A 22,438-nucleotide genomic window follows, 5' to 3' on the forward strand; every position below is an offset into this window, starting at 1 on the left:
CCGGCAACTATGGGTCACTCAAAAACAGGGCTGCAATCTGAAAAAATGTGTCTTCAGGCCGACCCCAGAGAGGTAGGGCTTGGGTGGGAGGAGGCACTGAATTGCAGGGCACAGGATGGGTTTTCTTGAGCTTGTTTTATAGAGCTTGTTACAAGAAGGCTTCTCTTTCAATGCTCTGTTTGGAGTAGCTCCAGCATCAGTCAACCAATGAGAACTGAGGGAGATTAGTCTGAGCATTTTGAACATGCATGTTTGTTGCTTGAGTGGGAAGAGTTCCTTGCTTCTCCTTTTATACATCCTGGACATTCTCTTAACTTTTGCTATGAAAGCTCTGCTCCAGATTTTTGGTGCAGGGGCTAAGTTGCTGCCTGGAAGGCTTGAATCTGACATAGGGACAAAGAACAGAATGCTGTCCCGGGTGGCATAAGATGGTCAAGACATCACTATATTTACCAGTTGTTGGCAACAACTGTAATAATGCTTGCTCTTTTCCATTCTTATAGGACATTCCATGAATTCATAGGACTTCATTCTGAGATTCTTTTTTTTTTTTTTATAATCCTAAGAAATCACTTTCTGTTTGAGCGTTTGATTTGATGTGGCAGTTGTTTCTAGTAGGATCAAGGAGCAATGATTGGGGTCATGCAGTCAGTGTTTGAATTACTGATTGGAGGCTGTTCTGAGGTTTAGTTTACCCAGAGCTATGGGAGTTTAGCTATCATTGACAAGGAACGTATTATTAGGTTGAACTCTGCTGACTTGGGGCAGGCAGCACCAAGCAAGATTTATCCATGGATGTTTTTAATTTTAAGTGTGTGTATTTGGAGCTGTTATCAAAAGTCCAAAGCCAAACAGTTCTTGAAAAGAAGACATTTGCTGCTAAAGCAAATTTGACAATGTGTTAGTTTATCATCAATTGGAAGAGAAAGAGAGAAAGAGAGAGAGGTCCGTTCTGTTAGCTCAATTCCCTAAATTCTCACAACAAACAGAGCTGGCCTAGGCCAAAGCTAGGAATTGAGAGCTGAATCTTGGTCTTCCCCATGTGTAGCAGAGACCCAAGTACTTGAATAGTCTCCTGCTGCCCCCCTTGGTGTGCATAAATTTAGTTGGGATCAGGAATGGAGTAGACACTTGGATCCAGAAACTTGATGTGTGATGTGGGCATCCCAAATGCCTGCCCCTAAACTCATTGCACAATGTGTTTATATATTTATTTTCATTTTACTTGAAAGGTGTGTGTGTGTGTGTGTGTGTGTGTGTGAGAGAGAGAGAAAGAGAGAGAGAGGGAGGGAGAGGAAGAGGGAGTGAGAGGGAGATGAGGGGGAGACAAAGAAATATTCTCTAAATGGCTGTAGTAGGCTAAAGCAAGGAATTCAGGTCTCACAGGTGGGTGGTGGGAATTTGAGTACTTGAATCATCACTTGCTACCTCCCAGGGTGTGCAGTAATAGGAAGCCGGGTCAAAAGTGGAGGAGCCAGGACTTGGCAGGTACATAGCAGAGATCCAAGTATTGGAGCTGGCACCTGCTGCCTCCAAGGGGACTCATTAGCAGGAAGTTGGCTCAGAAGTAGAGTAGCCAGGACTGGAAGGAGGCACTCTGATATGAGCTGTAGGCAACCCAAGAGGCTACTTAACCACTGTGCCAAATGCCTACTTCATTCCATTTTCCAGGAACTTTTCAAAGTACTTCTTAGGTGCATGGATCCACATTCAACGAGTTACTAAATATTTTCAAAATTTAATCATATACTTGGACAGGAAGAGAATGTCACCAAATTTTCAGATGTAGTAGGGCTTGGAGTCTTCTTGCCTGTGGTAAATGAATGATACCAGGATGCTCACAGGGTAGGCCTCAGGTGTAGTGGCCAAGGTCTTGTTGGAACACAGGCATCCCATAGAAGAGTGGCCGGGTCAAAATCCTGGCTGGCTCTGTTTCCTGCTGGTGCACCTCCTGGGGAAATAGTAGGTGATGGCTCAAGTACTGGAACCACCACCACCCATGAGAAACACCTGGATTGAGTTCTTAGCTCTAGGCTTTTCCTGTGTTTTTGGTTTTCCCTGGATGAGTGGCACTCCTTTTTGTTTGTCCATTTGCTTCGTTCATATACAAAATGTCTTAAAAAGTTAAAGGAAAATGCACATTATGGAAAACCTGTGTGGGACTGCTATTAGGGTGTGATGGGTTAAGCTACTGTTTGCGTGGCTGGTGTGCCATATCAGGGTGCCTCATTTGAGTCCCAGCTTCTCTGTTCCAGGTTCCTGGCTTCTACCTGGCTCAGTTCTGGCTGTTGAACCCATTTGGGAGTTAACCAGCAGATGGAAGAGCTCTGTATTTTTCTCTCTTTCTCTGATTTTTGGATTAAAAAATTTTTTTTGGAAGAAAAATACTATACATTGATTTCAAATTCTGGGGTGCCCAAATAAGCCTGATTTTGGGATTCCTTTTTTTTTTTTTTTTGTAGGACTTTCATTTGCATCTGAAAGGTTGAGTTAATCCTTCATCAGGTGTGGCATTCCTTTGTAGGTGGATATGAATTTGCCTCCTCCAGAGCTATTTGGGCCTAGTGGTTTGGACACTGCACCCCAATGGAGCCCCAGTTCTGCCTGTCCCCTTCCCCCACCACCATTTCAGCTTCCTGCTTGTATGCACCTTTGAGAACAACAGATGATGACTCACGTGCTTGAGTCCCTGCCACCCACGTGGGAGGCTTGGATTGAGTTCCTATGGCCTAGCTTCTTCCTGAGCCGGCTTGTATGTTTCCAGTGTTTGGAGGGTGAACCAGCACATGGGAGGTTTCTCTGTTTCTGTGCTGATGCCATTCCTTGCATGTTGGAGTCTTCTGTGGTCCCAGTCAATCATCTCTTTGCAAACTGGGGTGGGGTGGGGGCAGTGGTCCCCTGTCTCAGGTGCCCAACTCTGCACCAACTAATAGGTGATTACCTGGTGTTCCCCTTGTGAGACCCGGCTAGGGACAGAATCCAGTAAGTCTGTTGTAAATGAATTGGTCAGAATAAAATCTGCTCACAATGTGTTCAGGCTCACAGCTCCTTCCACAGAAGCACATGATCTCAGCAATTATTTCACTGAAACAAAATACAAATGGGCTCTGTGAGGAGTCACCCAGGGATGAGCAATCACACTGCTAGTGATGACTAATTGACTCAGCAGATGTGCCAACAAGTGCAAGAAGGAAGAGCAGGACAGGGGAGGGATCAGCAACCGGTGGCTTCTGATGACTCAGGGCCTTGTAATGATTTCCCCATTGAGTCCTCACAAACCTCCTTGATAAGTATCCCCATCATAGGCAGGGGAGAGACACCAGAATTCATAAAAGCAAGGGACAGAAGCAAGGAATCTTATCCATCATCTTAGAAATATTGGAAGGATTCCTGGGATTTCAGTGGAGTCTCTTTAGAGTCCAGCTGAGTGCCAGGCCATTGGGAAGGTCAACTCAACAGAAACCCAAAGATGCTCTGAGCTCTGTGACAAGGAAAGGGCCATGTAGTCCAAGCATTTCCTTGACAATTTCTCAAGCACACAACAGAATGAGAAATAAGCTTCCACAGCCCAAGATACATCAATACTTACACATTTATTTGACTTTAGAGAGACGACACAGATAAAATACATTGCTCATACACGGGTTCATATTTGGTAAGAACAAGGTTGCCACATGTGTGTACATCTTATTTTTATGGTTTTTTTTTTGTCTTTAGTCACAAAACTGGGTGGGAGAGATGCTGATGTCATTCAGAAACACCAGCCAGGAATGATATTTTGACACAGGCAACAAATGATCAATAACACCATGTTTGCAGATGTGCGTTAGAAACAGCAAGGAGGCGTGCAAAATGAGATCCGGCTTGGGAGTTCCCCAATGCCTGATCTGATTATAATATTTACACCATGCTTTTGTGTTCTCTGGTGTTCAGAGGGGTCATCCCCTGCGATGCTGGCAGTTTGTGACACTCCTTGATTGCTTTCTTTTTGGGGGGTTGTGAAGCAGCGTTTCTCCGGCCTTTGGCGAAATCACACAAGCTGCCCATGAGCTTCCTTGGGAATGAGCTTAGCTGAGAGCAACTTTTCTAATACAGGTGATATTTAGAGGGGTGGGAGGAGACCGTTTGAGGGGAAAGGGTGGGAACAGGTGGAAACAGTTCTCACAGTGTCAAAGTTGAACAGAGCTATCACATGGGAAAAGACAGGCCAGAATAGATTGCACAAGCTTTCACAGCAACACAAATGGGTTTTGCAACACTGGACAGCTCAGAGCTAAAGTGCACAGCCACAGTCAGAGGTGGTAGGACAGTACTGTAAGCTTCATCAAGGCAGCAAGTCACACGCACGAGCGAGTTCCTTTTCCCTTCTCACATCCTGTGTCAGGACATGAAGTCTGTCCCATTTTCAAGTATTTTAAATAATTAAAAAAATATGGCTACATAAAGGAAACTGACTATGACTATTTTGATTAAAGCTAAAACCAAACATTTCCATAATTTTTCAGGAATAGTCCCACATTAAGAGCTTTGGCACCGGGAATTTGGGATAATATGAAAAACAATCTTTCTTTCTCTCTCTCTTCCTTTCTTTCTTTCTTTCTCTCTCTCTCTCTTTCTTTCTTTCTCTCTTCCTTCCTTTCTTCCTTTCTTTCTTTCTTCCTTCCTTTCTTTCTTTCTTTCTTTCTTTCTTTCTTTCTTTCTTTCTTTCTTTCTTTCTTTCTCTCTCTCTCTCTCTTTCTTTCTTTCTTTCTTTTTCTCTCTCTCTCTCCTTCCTTCCTTTCTTCCTTCTTTTCTTCTGTTTTCATATTCCTTCTTCTCTGGGCTATGGTTGATGGAGATTATTCTACACAGCCCTGAGCAAAACTCCCAGTGAGTTCTACAAGGGGCAAGATGTTGATTAAAAAATAACAAGGAAAAAATCTATCTAGTTGGAATTTTCTAACAGGCACATGTTCTTTTAAATTATGTCACCCTATCAAATTTAAAAAGCAACAGGTATACCCTGAAATAAAGGAAAGGTCATTCCCTCAGGGCTCTGGCCCCCCCAACCAGCCCTTTATCTTTTCCAGACATAACAGTGGCTCTGACTCCTTGTTTCTGAGCCTCTGAGCTTAGACCTCGGGCTCAAGACCCATGAGCAGCTGCAGGCTTATTCTCAGCAGCCAGTTTTTAGAAAGGGGAGCTCAGGGAGCTTTGCAAGCTCATGTCTCCCCATGAGGTTCATCATTAGGTCTGTAGGGGAAGTGAGACCTTCACAAAGCATAATTTTGAATTCTAAGGAGTTTTGTCTCTGCCTAGCACAGTTCATCTGGATCTTGCTGGGAAACAGAAAGGAAGGTATTAAGATGTTGTCTTAGGAAGAGGGTGAGAAAAAAAATCATCCATGAGATAAAAGTGCATGGTCTGACTTCTGAGGGATACAGCCAGCCAGGAGAGCGCTCTCATAGGCACGAACAGGAACAACCAGGAATACATAGCAACCCAGGAAGTAGACAGCTTCTTCCCGGACAGTGGCCCTGTGGCATCCAGGATGACATCACTGTTGTCATCCAAGGCCAAGTTTAATTTTCTGGGCTTCCATCCTGGGAGTATGTTTCATTCCTCTCAGCTTGGGCTGATTTGACTATGCTTTTATTTTCTTTAATGAAGCCAAATGATCTAATCCAACGAGGCTGAACTGGCAAGCAGGAAAGACACAATGACCCACACACTGTCTAAAAAAAAATTTGGCTTGTCTTGCCTGCAGAGCCGATCTGTTCAGGGTTAAGTGGGAGGCAAATTTAAGAAGAGAGTCTCTTTGTCTCTTTTTTTAAAAACATTATTGATTTGTTTAAAGAACTTGTAGTACTCTTGTGCGTTTTCTTTGAAACATCAATTTGAGAGATGTGAGAAGCTTCTAACATGGGCTGAAAAAAATAAATCCTTTCTTTCAAAAATTTTCTGGGCCTATGTTTAAAAATAACGTTGCTAAGGGTCTAATAGAGCCTTCCATTAAAAGAACAAGAAAAAGCATTCTAGTTTCAGTTTTGTATCTGTCCCTGCAGTTTGCATATCCCATAGAAGATAAGAATCTATGTTACAAAATAGGATTTCTTTTTAATATATATTTCTTCCTTTTGCAAAATTATATGTATTTAAATACATTTGAAGTGCTGCTATATGTAAATTAGAAATTATTTTTCTCTAATACTATGAAAAAGGCAAGAGTTTTTATTGTCAACAGATATTTTATATTTACTTTATCCCCCTTCAGTCTGCCCCAGGGAACTGTTATGATTCTGGGGGCAATTTGGCACAATTCAATCCCACTACTCTTCAGTGAAAATAAAGTTTGATTTGCACATTACATTAAAAGTAAGGGAAGTATTTATCACAGCTTTTAGAACACAGCTTTTTTATCACTAAGTGGTTGAAAGGTCTTCTAAATTTAAGAAAGGACTTCTTGCAAGGACTAGTGTTTTCTGGGTTTTTAGACTGTACTCTACAGTGACACCACAATATAGAAATAGATTTACTTTAGAACAAGCTACAAATACATTTAACACGGTTTGTGACAACTCTATGGTCTACCTAGAGAAATTGAAACAGCTTGGTGAGCTGGATAATTATAAATCTTGTCCAAGGCGTTCTATCTCTTCAATCAGGAAATCAATGTCTTGGTGCGTGGCTGCGGGGTTTGAGATGACCATGCGGAAGAAGTTGACCTTGTCTCCTAGGGGCTGGTAGCTGACCATGGTGGTCCCATACTCCATCATTCTGGCTTTGATTACAGGTGCCACCTGCAGGAAGATCCAAGCAATGGCATCAGTTCTCTCCTGTACTCCCTCCTTTACACAGAGAACCCGAGCAGTAACCACAGTGCTTGATTTTTAAAAAACATTTTATTTTAAATTTATTTGAAAGGCAGAATTAGAGAGAGAAGAGAAACAGAGGAAGAGAATCTTCTATCCTCTCTCCATCTCTCCCCCAAATAGCCAGAGTGGTGAGGGTTGGGCCAAGCAGAATCTAGAAGCCTCTTCTGGGTCTCCCACATGGGTGCAGGGCTCCAAGCACTTGGAACATCCTCTGCTGCTTTTCCAGTTCATAATCAAGGAGCTGGAAGGCAAGTGGAGCAACTGAAGCCTGAATTGGCATCCATATGGAATACTGGCGTCAATGGCAGATGCTTGGCCCAAAGTGCTTTTGGGGTTTAACCAAATGGTCACAACCATGTGCCCTGCTTTCCCTTGAAGGGATTGCTCAGTGATTATAGGGTTGAAACAAGATCCTGAACATGATAAAGGATGATAGATTCTGGCTATCAGCTGCTCATCACTTTATCCTTAACTTTTTTAGTAGTGTTTTCAGGCAATGAGAAGAATCTAGCCTTGGGCTTAAGGCTAAATGGTTTAGCCATGCAGCATTTGGGAGAGTTCCCATGTTGGGAAGAAAGCAAATTCTGAGAAATGTTACCAAGAGTTAAAACTATGAGGTGAAGGGAAATATGAAGAGAAGCTGACTTATGTCAACTTTCTGCAGCGCCTCAGTTTGCTCTCATTGACTTTTTGCATTTCATAGCTCTATTTTGAAAGAGATTCCTAAATAATAATGAAGAATCAGCTGGGGCAACAACTGGATTACCCACAAGGATGGAATCTGCAGGATTTGATCTCACAGAGCGCATTACAGAACCCACTGTAGATATACAGGGCTGTTCACCACAGCCTCAGTAGTTCACTGCCACATATGAAATTAGGTTTAAACACTCTGGCTTGTCACAGAAACTTTTGGTCACCAAGACCCAAGGTCTCATCCCCAACTCCTTACCAAACTCCGACCAAACTCACTTTTTAATATGCCTGAATGCACTACCTGCCTTTCCAGCCAATCACGCTTGTTTTTTGCCTTGCCTTCACTTGCTCTCTCTGTGTTGAATCTCTCTTCTCTTCCATTTCATAACTTGCCCACACTCAGAACCCACTGGCTCTGTACCTGCAGCCTTTCATGACTTATCCAGGCCAATTGTATCCTCCTCTTTGTAACCTGTAGCTATGCGATCCTCACCCATGTCTGTTGACATCCTATTTTCCTGTTACTTATGAGTTGATGCATTTTTCTCCCTCTACCTCAATCCAGGTTCCTGGAGGTGGTCTCAGACCTCTTTACTGCTTTTATTGACTAGCATAGTCCTGGGTACATGCTGCAGACTTTCTGAGATCCTTTAAAGAAATCTCTATTGGGGGTCGGTACTGCTAAGCTTCTGTCTGCAGTGCCGACATCCCATAAGGACATCAGTTCATGTCTCAGATGCTTCACTCTTGATCCAGTTTCCTGTTAATGCATTCAGAAATCTGCTCGAGTCTGTGGACCCCTGAGGTGGGAGACACGGAGGAAGCTCCAGATCGGTTTTGGATTGACTCAGCTCTAGTTGTTGTGGCCATTTGGGAACTGAATCAGCAGATTAAGGATCTTTTCTCTCTCTCTCTCTCTCTGTGAATCTGGGTTTCAAATAAAAATAAATAAATCTTTCTAAAAACAAATATTTATTAATATTTATTAGTTTCAAAGGTAGAGAGAAAAAGAGACAGACACAGATGCACACAGTAGAGGCAGGGACCTTCTGTCTACAAGTTCACTCTCCATATGTCCACAACATCTAGGGTTGGGCTAGGGGGAAGCCAGGAGCCAGGGACACAGTCCAGGTTTTCCGTGGAGGTTGTGGGGATCCAAGTGGCTACCAGGGTGTACACCAGCAGGAAGTTGGCATTTAAAGCAGAGCTTGGACTTAAACCCAGACACTTTGAAATGGTATGCAAGTGTCCCAAGTGGCATCTGAACACTTGCCAAATGCCTCCCTGCTGGGACCTTATTGACTATAAATGGCAATGTAATAACAACTGTATAGGAAAAGACACACATGCCATTCACATACAAGGTCAGTCTACATGAATTTACTTTTGGAGCTTATTGTGGTAAAGACATAACTAGGTATGGTAAATGTTAGAGAATCTTACTTGAGAGATGCATGGTAAGAAACTCCTTAAATCACAGTTGGGTTTATTTCCAAGGAGGACAGTTGAATTCAAATACTGTTAGGTGACTTTCAACTTTCAGTTCTTCCACAGCCCCGATTTTGCCAGGAGGTTTTTGTCTTTAAAGTTCTCAATGTCCCACATATTTAAGGTCATCGTGCTAGTCACCAAAGACAAAAAGCTAGCAGCTTTCACTGGTCACTTCACATTTTGAACTCAACCCTCATTTAAAACTCAATGTCAGTGATAATGACAGCCCTGAGATTTTTTTGGTTCTAAATGAACAAATTTTTAACTCCATCCTTGCACTTTTCCTTGTTCTGTAGGAGACCCAAAGGAGTGTCCCCAGTGGAGCACTCTTTTACCAAAGTATTAGGATATAGACAGAAGACTGAACTCATCCCAAGGGATAAATAAAAAAAAACAGTTTGAAATATCTCAAATTTGAGATGAAGTTCTGAAAGTAGATACATTACAATACTCAAGTCTAATGACATGAAAAATTTATTATTTGGTGCTTTAGAACCTGGCAGGCAAGTCAATGTTTTCCTGGAAAAAGATCCCATAACAGCAAGGGAACAAAACACTGAATCCATGTGACCTCCGGATTTAAGGAAAAGTCACCTAACTATTCCTGAGTCCTGTTGGTGTAATAAAACATGCTTGCTCCTCAGCACTGAGAAAATAATGACAATGTTTTACTTTCTGTTTTCATGGGTAATTTAAAAAACTCCAAAGAATGACACTAATTACTAAGGACTTTCATCTCTAGCTTTTCAAATGAATGCAAATCAAAGGTCAAAAGATTAATGCTCACTGCCATGTCCCAAACAGATGCCAGCAGAATGTGAGATTGAATCCCCTTGGTTCCTGAAGCAAAATCAAGTTGGCTGTAATCACAGCTGTCTAAATACATATGACTTTTGGTTGCATCCAGAAAATGCTGAACTAAAATTAGCTGGAACATAAAACAGTAACTTTGTTGCATAGTCACTAATTGCAACTTAGGAAGGAAAAATAAGATTCTGACTATTCTGAGAAATATAGAGTTTTTCACTTATTGCCAGACTCTTTTTTGTTAGATTCTTGGTTTTGCTGAATAAAGAAAAGTCATCTGCAGAAGGGAGAAGCCGAATATCGAAGGATTTAGTAATGGCCTACTTGATAAGGAGTTTTTTCATCTTGCCCTAAGAATTTTAGGGTATGGATTTCTCCCTTATAATAATCCATTTTATAGTCCTTGGAGTAAAAATACTTAGGAGCTTTTGTTTGCTTCAGAGAGTGCTCATATTAAAACATCGTGGAATCATCTTCCATGGAAACACAGTTTCATTATGTGTTGGCAAACCTGTGGTTTTTACATATTGAACACTTGAGAGAAAGTTGGCCATTGCAAAGAGGCAGCATCTCCATCAATAAGGCAATCTGAAATGCTGACATCTCACCAAGTAAATTCCACTACGACATTGAATAACACAGACTTTCACAGTTCCTTTTGCTAGGAGACCACACAGTACCCTTTCCAATTTCCTATGACATTCATGCTGACCTTTTGAAAGTCCATGGATCAGAGCACAGCTGTAAAGTCTGATTCCAGAGACGCACAAAATGATCAAGAGTAACCAAAACTAAAAGGAAGAAGATGATGATGGAGAACAGAAACGCAAGAGGGGATCAATGAGCCATCTCTTTGCTTCCGGTTTGATCAACATCTGCATAGGTCTACTTGCTGCCCCTCCGCTGTGGCTAAGGAGTTGGTTTGTGGCCATGTTCTCAAGAGGCCTCGTGCATTCTGTTTTGATTCTGTGACAGTAAGTCGCCACCTACATTCTTTCAATCCTGGCTGAGCAGCAGGAAACCCTTCCACCAGGTGCTCATCTGTACTTCCTTGTAAATATGTGGTTGTGCTTGTTTCAACAATCACCACTTCTGTTAGCCAGAGACCTGCTGCTGATCCAGTCTGGGATCCTCCATGTTCCTGCTTCCCTTCCATATTCTGGAACACACCCAAAGTGCTTGCTATAGGCTGATTGCATTGCTAGCAGGAACTGGAGCCAGAGGCAGATGCACTTTCATAAATGGGATTAGTGGAGAGTACCCACACTCTCTTTCTGCCATGTGTGGATAACTGAGAAATGGCACTGTCTATAAACTGAGAAGTGGGCCCTCAGCAGTCAGTGAAGGTATGCCTACACCTTGCTCTCAGAATATTCAGCCTCCAGACTGCAAAAACAAACAATTTCTGATTATTTCCAAGCCAGCCAGCCAGCCAGTCAGCAAGTAGTAGTTTTTCTTTCCTGCCCAAACAGGCTAAGATACTACTTTAGCTCAGTGAGTTTTTTTGTTTGTTTTGTTCTGTTTTTGTTTTTGTGCTTATTGTTTGCTAAGGCCAAGAGACAAGAGGGTGCAAAAAATTGTTCTTAGCCCCTGTGCTCCTGCTTCCCATATACTACACACCCTTTCCCCCACCCTTAACCTGTTGTCCTTGTGTATTTTTATCCTGTGTCTCCTGGTGCTTCAGTGACAGCCAGAGTCACTGACGAACTGAACTGTTAGGTCTTCAAATGAATTTTTAAAGAATTATTTATTTATTTTATTGGAAAGCCAGATACACAGAGAGGAGAAGAGACAGAAAGGAAGATCTTCTGTCTGATGATTCACTCCCCAGGCAATGGCCAGACCTGAGCCGATCCGAAGCCAGGAGCCAGGATCTTCTTCCAGGTCTCCCACATGGGTGCAGGGTCCTAAGGCCTGGGCTTTCCTCAACTGCCTTCCCAGGCCACAAGCAAGGAGCTGGATGGGAAACAGGGCCGCCAGGACACAAACCAGTCCATATGGGATCCCAGGGTGTGCAATGTGAGGACTTTAGCTGTTAAGCTACCGTGCTGAGTCCTCAGCTGAATTTTTATTGATTGAATTGTCAGTGTAAATAGCCACAGGTGGCTTTTTCTATTGCACAGATGACTGATTTCACTTCAATTCTTTTGAAGGGATGAAGTGGGAGAAGTATCTTACTGGATTCTCGACTACACTTTAAGGATTTCATACTTAAGGAGTTTTCTGAATATTATTTAGAAAGATAAATGAAAGTTTGATAGTTTATGCAGCTCTCTTTTCATTTCCAAGTCTGAATTGCAGCCTGAAAATGGAGTCCTGACAAAGATTGGGAGAACTCATTTTCCTGTCTCCCAGATGCTTTCCAATTGGAACCATCAACAGCTTACTTCGATTCTTGTTGCTATCCCCAGGAAAGAATGTCCCCCACAGATGCAGTGTGCTGAAGTCCAAGAGGCCTCAGGAGAGTAGCATCGAATGGGGGACCCTAAGCATGGGTCTGAAGGAATTGACTGAAAGAGTTCTCATTCTGTGTTTCCACTAGCCCTCACAATGAATGCAGCCAGTCTTTGCCTTGCATTCCCTTTCTGGTCAAAGGGTTCCTTAAAGGAAAGTCAGGAAAAATCTAATTGCTTACTTTATTCATTAAATGAAATTAGTAAGATAACTGACTCTGCAAAGAATCCACACCATTAGTATTCTAGAAAGAGATAACGACTCCTTCCTTTCAAATGACAGCATAACCCCAACTCCTTGTGATTGTTTATACTGATTACCATATCCAATGTGATTCCTGTTTCTTCCCTTTTACCTCTTTGGCTGAGTACCTTTCCTGGAATGAGCCAGCTTCAGTGAAACTTCAAACACAAGCACCAACCCTCCCACCTCAGACAGATGCACCATGAAATCCAGTTCTAGAATGTTCTTTCCTTGTGTTCTTCCACAATTACATGTTGGAACCACCTGGAGGACTTCCAGAACTGTTCCCAGCCAACCAAGAGCAATCTGAGCAAAATGGGATCACCGGTGCTTTCATAAAGCTTCTGGATGATTCTGAAGTCTAGCCAACACTTCGAATCCCTGCTCCAAGTAGGAAGCTGGGTTTAAAGACCAAGCTCGACCATGTGCATATTTCTTCCCAAAGAAGTTTGATCTTGGGCTAGATATTTTACATTGATGAGTTTTTCTGAAGGTTTTAAGTCCACATAAAATCCTGTTCTTCATGTTACACGGAACCAAATGAAGTGTTCTGAGGTTGCTAGGGAAGTAACCCAGCTTCTTTCACAGTGGGGAAGAAGGCCAGCCAGTGCCAGGAAATGGCTTGAGACAGTTTCCTCTTTTACAATAAACAAAAAACCCAGAAACCAATCAACCGATTAGACCACTTTCTGAGATTCAAACACACAGGACCATCCTCATATCCCTACTGTGTATCACCACAGGAGATGCGCCCTGCGTTTATCTGCCCTTGGAAACCTATTTACGGTTGCTGGAAATTGGAGAGCATGAATGGGCCTTCTTGACACAATCACATTTAAAGCTTAGGCTGCCAAGCTTTGCAGCCAGACATTCTACGTGATTTGGAGAAAGTTATTTTTTTTTCCTCCTTGTTCTCCATTTTCCCACGAACAGAGTGAGAGCCACAACAGTACTTTCCTTTATCAGGTTACTGTGAGATGCTCAGTGACTCAATGCCTAAGAGAACTTAAGTTTAGGTTGGATGCAGGCATAGTGATTAAAGGGCAGGTTTAGTGAGTAAGGGTCTAGTTTGGAACATTGATTGTGACGCCTGCTTTCCATATAAAGAATGTGCAAGTTCAGGTCTTGACTTTGCTCCTGATCTCAGCTTCTTGCTAACGCACACTCTAAGAGGCAGCAGGCATGAGCTTAAGTGTGTTGGATCCCTGCTACCCCTCATGAGGGACTTGGATGGAGTTTCCAGCTCCTGGCCATCTCTGGTTGCTAGAGGCATTTGAGGAATGAGTCAGCTAATGGCAGGCTTTCCTCTGTGGATCTCTCTGCCTTTCAAATAAACACGAAGACATAGACATTTTGGACAGAAGTTGAGCCTGGGACATCATACACATTCTGAACAGTGGATGTTAGTATCATGTCCCTCCAGGTTACTTTCTGGGGTGTGGATGGGGTCACCACAGCTCTATAGACCTCACAGGAGAGCCCTGCCTGTGGCACCACTTGAAGGGCAGCAGCACCCTCCATGGTGGTTTTTTTTTTTTTTAACTGTTTCTGGCACTTGAAGTCTCCACTGAGTGTGGAAGACCAGTCTGTGTCAGAAACAGTGCTGGTTACTTTGTAATTTGCATAATTTGTATAATGTAATTTGTAATTGCCCAATGGCTTATTTTTAAGCCATCACCCTTCCTTCTTGAATAATAAGCTAATGTGTCAGGACTGTAAAACCTGTCTCATCAGATTTTACATGTGTGAGAAGGATCACCTGCACACAAGTCCCAGGGGGCTCCGCTCTTACCTTTGAGAGACGGTTTATTCTTTCTTCGTTGTTGTCCAGAACACGCAGACTCGGGGGAACATACCAGAAGCAGACATTCGTGTGTTGAGGCTGCAGAGAGCAAAGTGAGATTCACCCTCGGCCCATGCTGACCATTTGGAGAATGTCAAATGCCTTTCAAAGCCTTTCCTTTGGCAGGGTCAGTGCTCAGTTCTACTTTTGAAGTCAGGAACTGCCTTCAGAGTGCTTGGCCCTCACAACCTTCTAGGGATATTGTGTTTGCCCTGGCCCATCATCTGCTGCTCCCCCTTGTGGATGGTCCCATGTCCTTATAACACAATGTTCACATCCAAAAATATCTGATAAGAACTGAAACAGACTCAACTCTCCCACAGGGGACGACAGTAATTGGAATACCTACCTTCCCGTCAAACACCATTTCATAGCCTTCTCGGTTCTTTATGATGTTGTATAAGTACTCTGCGAGCTCCAGACACTTGTCAATATGTGCCTCAAACCCAGTTGTTCCCTAGGGAAGAGAAGAACAGAGCTCATGGGGCAGGCTGAGTGTGGGTGCAGTCCCGGGCACTGGGAACATGGCAATCCCCCTGCAGCTGGGCCATGCCTGCCTTGTCTTTGCTCTGTCCCTGTGCAAGATGCTTCTGGATGCTTCTCCAGCTCCTGTTGTTCCTCTGGGGCTCTCCTGCTGATGCCCTCTGTCTGCTGTTGGCACACATTCTGTTTCTGCTTGAGCCTTCATTCCCCCAGGCAACTATTTTGATTTACTCCAGGGGAAAAAATTTGCTTCTGCAATTCATAGACTTGAACATGGAGAATCATTACTAATTGGGGGATGGTGAGGGGCTCTCATTCTCCCACTGATTAGAAACATGAGCAGAGGCACACTCCCCACCCCTCCACCCACCACAATGCCTGCTCTGCCCTGGCCCATCATGTGGACTTTCCATTCCCACACCCCACCTTTGCTCATTCAGGACAAAGGGTAGGGACTCCATAATTACTAGTTGAATACGAATGAATGAAGGCAGCTTGCCATTTTGCCAAGACTGTAGTAGAGCTATGGTTTGGTTATGGAAAAATATCTTCCAGCTGTCGAAGGGGTGAACATTATCTCGAGAGCTTCTGTTTCTGGCTCTGGAAAACCCTTGATCTGGACTTAGGAAAAGCATCACAACAACCTTGGACTTGAGCCATTCAGCTGATGGTAGGACACACTAGGCAAGGAGTTACCACCCACTCCCAGATACCTGCTCATTGCACACCCTAGGAAGCAGCAGGTGGTAGCTCACACCCCTAGGTCCCTGCTAACTATGTGGGAAACCCAGCTGCAGTTCCTGGCTTCCCAGGTTCCACCTATTCCAGCTCTGGCTGTTGTGGGCATCTGGGAATGGAGGCAGCAGATGAAAGCTCTCTCTGGGTGTTAATCTCTTAAATAAATTTTGCAATATACATGTTTCCACGTAATGCAGCTGATAGGATATTTTCTCCCCTTTTTGCCTCATTTCCCAAGACCTTGAGCTCAGCTCTTTGATAACAGAACCCTTGGCCTTCACCCCAGGTTTCATCTGGTCCTCTGATTCCTACCTCGTGTCATACCAGTTGTTTCTCTAAGAATCAGTGAACTTTACCTCACTAAGGGAAGGGGCTTTAGATGGAAAAGGAGTGACAAGAACAGACAAGGCATGAGGGAGAGAATCCCATCCGTTGGTTCATGCCTCAAATGGCAGGAACAGGATCTCTCCCATGTGGGTGGCAGGAATGGAATCACTTTAGCCATTACCTGCTGCTTCCCAGAGTATGCATCAGCAGGAAGCTGGAATCAAGAGTGAAGCTGGGACTTGAACCCAGGCATTCCAATATGGAATGCAAGTGTCCCAACTGGTAGCTTAACTGCCCCAAACTACCTAGTATTTATGTATATTATAATTCCCACCAATGAAATTAAAAAATGGTCATTTCAAAATAGATTAGGAATACGCTAAACATTTATTTATTTATTTATTTCAAGTGCAAGTGTAATTCCCAATAGAATGAGTGCTGTGAGTGGTGGGGACCAGTCACATGCCCTCATCAAATTCTCAACTTTCAAACTAGCAAGGACATCCTACCCAGCTCAAGGCTTAAGAACTCATTACATGCCCTTGCCTCACTCCAAGTACTTGAGTAAATTTTGTTACCACGTGGAGAAAATTCAGCAGAGGAAACACTACGAGGTGCCTTGAGAAATTTCAAAAGAAGTAGAACAAATGGCTGGCCTTGTTCAACTTTTCTGATCTGGCTTCCAGCTACTGTGCCTGGGAAAGCAGTGGAAGATGGCCCAAGTGCTTAGACCCCTGCCACCCATGTGTGAGACCACGATGGAGTTGTAGGCTCTTGGCTTTCGCCAGGCCTACCTTCAGCTTTTGTGGCCAATTGGTGAGTAAACCAGTGCATGTTAGATCACTCTCTCCCTTTCCCCGTTTCTCTCTTTCTCAAATAAGAAAATCAGTCAAGCAGCCTGGACTCAAACTGGTGCCTATTAGGGATGTTGGCTCTGCAGGCAGTGATTCAACCTATGAACCAGAAGCTCAGTGGAATAAATATATCTCTTTTCAAAAAAAACGGAATAGAAGTTAAGCTGATGTGAAACATTTCTGAAATCCAGGCATAGTTTTTTTTCTATGAATATTTTTAAGACCCTTTGTATCATGGAGTAAAGGACATAAAGTCCAGCCAACCATGGATATCATCTAAGGGTTATCTCTGCAGTATACAAGACCCTCCCTCCCTTCCTTTTCTCCTTCTTCCCTTCCTTCCTTCCTTCCTTCCTTCCTTCCTTCCTTCCTTCCTTCCTTCCTTCCTTCCTTCCTTCCTTCCTTCCTTCCTTCTTTCCTTCCTTCCTTCCTTCCTTCCTTCCTTCCTTCCTTCCTTCCTTCCTTCCTTCCTTCCTTCCTTCCTTCCTTCCTTCCTTCTTTCCCCCTCCCTCCTTCCTTTTCCTTCCTTCTCTCTGTCTCTCTGTCTCTCTCTCTCTCTCTCCTCTCCCTCTCCCTCTTTCTCTCTCTCTCCTTGCCCCTCATATCTGGCTCTAGCTTTGGACTCCAATTTGCAGCTGAGGTGGACACCAGAAGGCAAGTACCTCTGAGCTCTCAAGTTCTTTTGTGGTCCTGCCAAACACGTGGAAGACCCAGATCAGGTTTCTGACTTCCAGCTTTGAGCCTTGCCTAGCCATACCTGTTGCAGGCCTTTGGGGAATGAGCACACAGATAGGATCTCTCTCTCTCTCTCTCCCTCTCTCCCTCTGTCACCTAGTTTGCTGCTGTCTTTCTGCTTCTCAAATAAATATAAGAAAAAGTTACAAGACAAAACAACCCCTTACTACTCAACAGCAGCGAGGCCCTCTTCTTGCCCATGCAGAGTGCAATTATTTAAGCAAAGGAGGAAGGAAACTTCATCTTGGGTGACAAAGGAGCTTCCCTTTTGGAAATCAATTGTTTTCACATGTCACCAGATCAAGTTTCTGTTTGGAGTTTGACATGGTTTTTGCATGTCATCAAATGCAATTCACCTTTGCCCTCCACATGAGCCAGAGTTTGAAAACATCCACATGGCGCCCACACTGCAAGGCTTTGTCCCCAGTGTCGTAGGACAGGTCGTAGTGTTTGTCTTGCTGAAAGAGGTAGGAAGCGTGCATCTGGTTGCAGCTCTGCATCAAACCCTGAAAGAGGAAAAAAGAACAGTCTGGAAATGCCACCGACTACCCAGGTGGGGATTATTAAGAAAAAGAGTAACAGAAAAAGACACTGTGCATCTCAGAGAAAACAGGGAAACTCAAAGCTTCAAAACCAAATGGAGCCAATTTCTAGACAGGATTGTCTGGGCTACCGGCCTGGGTGAACTTTCCAAGTGGAATGTCCAGAACTGAATGCTTTAAGAGGTTAACAACATACTTACACTTTTAGTCTACCTTCTAAGAGAAGCCATTTAAAGGAGAATCAGTAATTGCAGCGTGTGGTATCCATTCTTTGAGAGAAACTTCTGATGTTTTGGTTTTATTGGGATGAAAATGTATGCAAAACCCTTCGGTTTTACACTTTGTGTCGTTCTAGAAATTCCCTCCATATCTAATTCAGCACTCTAAATTAGCTGTCAATGTTTGAGTTCTCTTTGGAAACCATTGCTTTTAAGACAGGTCATGGCTATCATTTTTATATGCTAGGTTCTAAGATGTAGATGAATGTCAATGATCGATATTTCAAACATCACCTCGCTTTCTCTCATACCCCATTGCTGAGGACAGCTGCTGTGGAGTGTTCTTGAGTTAGCATTATTAGGTCCTAGTCCCATAACCCTACTGTAGAAGTGGGTGACAATGTGAGAGAATCCAACTTTCTTACTCAGGTAGACTGGCCAGTCCCCCTCATTAGAAGCACTGCCGTGTTTCAATTTGTCACAAGCCACCACAAGCCTCTGACTTTCCCTGCCTATTATGTAACTGTGAATTTCTAGAAGCTTCCACATTTTAGTTTTTGTTTTTCTTGGGAGTTGTGATAAGAGAAGACTAGCATGTGATTACTCAATTGAACTTAGAAGTGAGAGCACTTTTTGCACATGATCCAGATGAAAATGAATCGTGGATGTACTAAAATAGCCACTAAGTTTGGAAAAGAGGTGACGGGCAATGGAAGTCAGTTTCACCTCATAGGTTAGTCTCCATATTCACTGGAGTGCATCAAGTTATTTTCCAGCATAAGAGAAGGTAAATATAACGTGTCATGTATCAGAGCAGTCAAAAGACATGGGATGTGAAAACGAAAATTCTCTTCAAAATTCATCTCCAATAAGAGGAGAAAATGGCAATACCATAGATGCTCCAATTCTGTGTCGTGGTTAGGAATGCTTTGTACCATTCCTCTCTTAAGCAGTAAGCTCCCAAATGGGTGATATTAATGCTGAGGGACCACTTTGGGAAGTGTGGCCTGGTGGACACATCAGACTAACTGGGACCGGGAAAGCCACTCAAAGCACTTGGCCTCCTCAACAATTCTAGTCTCATTATTGTCTAACGGCCTGAAGTGATGGATATCTTCTAACAGATGGATTTGCCAAGATGACATCTTGGTTCTGAGCCACTGAGGAGTTACAGGTGCAGGGCAGGTGGTAGGCAGTGCTTAATACCCTCCAAGGAACATCTACACCCTCCACAGAGTGCCCAGGTTGGGGGTCCCAGCTTCACTTCCACTCCCAGGTGGCCACTAACGCACATCAAGTAGGAGATCAGACCGAGTTCCAGGTTCCCTACTTTGGCCTGACCTAGCCCTGGTGAAATGACTCAGCAAGTGAAAGATCTCTTTCTGTTTCTGTCACTCTTGAGGTCTCTCTGCTTTTCAGATAAATAAATAAACAAAACCAGTTTGTCAAAAAAAAGGAAAACAAAACTTCTACACAAAATAAGTAAATAAATAAAATGCTATAGACATACGTCAACATCTTTTGTTGCTGTACAGCAAGATTCTCAAGATCAAATAAATGAAGCAAGCTGTGATCACAAGTCCCCTTTTTTTCGGTATTATAATTCATATCAGCATATTAAAGACTCCTACAAGCCCTGAAATCATGACAAGGGTTTTAATTTCAAGGTGTTCCAACCTTTTCTTAATCCTAGAACTCTTATCATAGAAAATTTATTATTGCCTTCTACAGCACCATTGCACCTGGGACTCAATGAAAAGAAATGGTTTCAGAGCATTGTAAGTTCTTGCATTCATTTATATAACCCAACCCAGTAAGGGAATCTTTTTGCTGTGATTACCAGCAAGTGGTGGTACGGGCTCTTCTCAAACATCTCTCTTGGTAAACAAAATATTCCTGCAGTGAACCAGCTTGCTTTTTTTTTTTTTTCAGAAAAAAAAGTCCTTGTTATTGTCCTCCAATCACACCTAAAATCCACTGTGTGTTCAGACTCAGGAAACAGATCTCTCCCGCTAGGGAAGCTTTCCTCTTGGTCACCACGTCTCCGTTCTTCCTTCTCTGGTTAGCCACCTTTAGACCACCCTCGTCTTCCATGTTTACAAGTCACTCCTCACTGTTTACCAGGTTTGCCCTACTGGATGGAGGAACTGCAACTCAAGCCCAGCACCACGAGAGGGAGCGGGAGAGGCCTTGGGCAGCAGTGAAGGTGAGCAGAGTGGTCTTAGGGCTCTTGCGAGCATGTGGTCATTGCAGACTCTTTACTGGTTAATACTCATGCAGATACCTTGCAGGAGGAGATAATGTTAAGTATTAGATAGAACAGCACGTTAGCATAAGATTTTTTGAGTGTGGTCACACACACACACATACATACACATAATCTTCCAAAAAGATTTAAAAAAAAACCCACTAGGTATGAATTTCAAAATTTTTCTATGCCAATTAGACTTGCTTTTTAATTCCATCTTTCCACAAAAATTTTGAAGTACCTACAGACATATACATATATATAATCTGAATGCTAATAGTAACCTGAATCTATATTATGCATATTTTTTGTGATAAAAACTATATCTTCTTATAGTTCAGAAAAAAATACCTGGAAAATTGAAAATTTTGGAAAAGTAACAGAGAGTCTGCATGAAGGGGTGGGAGCAGGCAAGGTTGAGGAAAGCAGTATCATGTATAATACACAGAGATTAGGTCTGAGTTCATTCTCTGGACATGGAGCTACTATAAACTTTTTCCTCTTATTACACACAGACTTCTCTTCACTGGGCAGGTGTCTGCAAGTCAACCTGACAGGAAAGATCTGGGGACACTGATAGCTGAGAAGAAAGCCAATTGTTGTACAGAGGGGTTCAACCTTACCCATGGATTCTTGGGATCTGATTGGGAAAGACATACCTCTTCTCTCACCAGGAGAGCAGAGCACTGCAGAGGGACCCCCATCATCTTGTGTGGGTTCCACGTCACAGAGTTGGCCCTGAAAGAGATAGATTTTTTAAGTGGATGGCAGCCCCTGGCAGGCCCCGGCCACCAAGCTCTACTGCACATGGCTGGTGGAGATTCTCTTTCCTGGCACTGCTCCTCAGAGCCTAGGATGGGACTCAGTGCACACAGGGTTTGCTTCCATGTGGCCTCAGAGGCCCTTAGAATGACCAGGGGCCACCCAGTTCAGGGCCTGCCCACCTGTGGCCATTGTAGGTACAACCAAGGGCAGATGAAGGGAATGTGTTGTGTGTCTCTCTCTCAACAGTGTCTGTTGAGAAACAGAGAGGCAAGAGATTGGCCATTCATTGGTTGGCTTACTCCCCGGATGGCCATACCTGTCAGGGTTGAGCGAGGCTGATGCTCGGATCCAAGAATCCCATCCATGTCTCCCATGTGGGTGGCAGGGACTCAAGCACTGGGGACATTCTCTACTGCTTTCCCAGGAACAATAACAGGGAGATGGATTGGACAGGAGCAGCTGGGACTCACACTGGTGCTTATGTGGGATGCCCACGTCGCAAGCCAAGGCCAACTCCAGTTACTGCTGTTGACTCCATGGCAGTCCTGGGCTAAGGGCTAAGGGGACGTGCATTCTACTGCTTGGTTTTATTCCTTTCTCTACTTCACTTCCCTGTCCTATTCAGCAGATAGCCATATTTCTTCACTGAGTCTTTATTGTGGCTTCAAGCCAGGCCCTGGCTCTCACATCTCCCACACCCCAGAGTTGACTGTGCGGACAGCCTGCTGTGGTTCCTACGGCACAGATTCTGTCCCCACAAGCCTGAGAAACAGAGTGCTGTGCAATCAGCTGACAGCAGGGTTTTGCAGCTCAGGGATTTGTTAGAGGAGAAGTCTGGATGCTGGTCTTGCTTCAGATTTCTTTAATTATTATTTTGGGCTATGTGCTGCGGCACAGCTGTTTGAGCTGCTGGTTAGGATGCCACATCTCATGTCTTAGTGCTTGGCTTTGAGTCCTGGCTTCACTTTGTTTCACTTTTTAAAAATGATTTATTTATTTATTTACTTTTTATTCAAAAGGCAGATTTATAGAGAGAAGAAGAAGAAAGAGAGATCTTCCATCTGCTGATTCAGTCCCCAAATGGCAGCAACAGCCAGAGCTGAGCTGATCCAAAGCCAGGAGCTTCTTCCATGTCTCCTA

General features: G+C 43.5%; 1 protein-coding gene across 1 annotated transcript in view; it reads right to left on the minus strand.

Moving 5' to 3' along the window:
• Positions 1 to 6,120: 6,120 nt before the first annotated feature.
• Positions 6,121 to 22,438, minus strand: part of GAD2 (glutamate decarboxylase 2) — a 54,626-nt gene continuing 38,308 nt past the window's right edge. Inside the window, exons 12-16 of the mRNA XM_040988136.1 lie at positions 21,193 to 21,271; positions 17,882 to 18,031; positions 14,738 to 14,845; positions 14,338 to 14,427; positions 6,121 to 6,779 (exon numbers count right to left, since the gene is read on the minus strand). Of these exons, the coding sequence (XP_040844070.1) occupies positions 6,606 to 6,779; positions 14,338 to 14,427; positions 14,738 to 14,845; positions 17,882 to 18,031; positions 21,193 to 21,271 (601 nt within the window). The 3' untranslated portion in view covers positions 6,121 to 6,605. The remainder of the gene's footprint in view (positions 6,780 to 14,337; positions 14,428 to 14,737; positions 14,846 to 17,881; positions 18,032 to 21,192; positions 21,272 to 22,438) is intronic.

Source organism: Ochotona curzoniae, unplaced genomic scaffold, assembly GCF_017591425.1.
Source record: "Ochotona curzoniae isolate NIBS_2020 unplaced genomic scaffold, NIBS_Ocur_1.0 contig_4797, whole genome shotgun sequence".
Lineage (NCBI taxonomy): Eukaryota > Metazoa > Chordata > Mammalia > Lagomorpha > Ochotonidae > Ochotona > Ochotona curzoniae.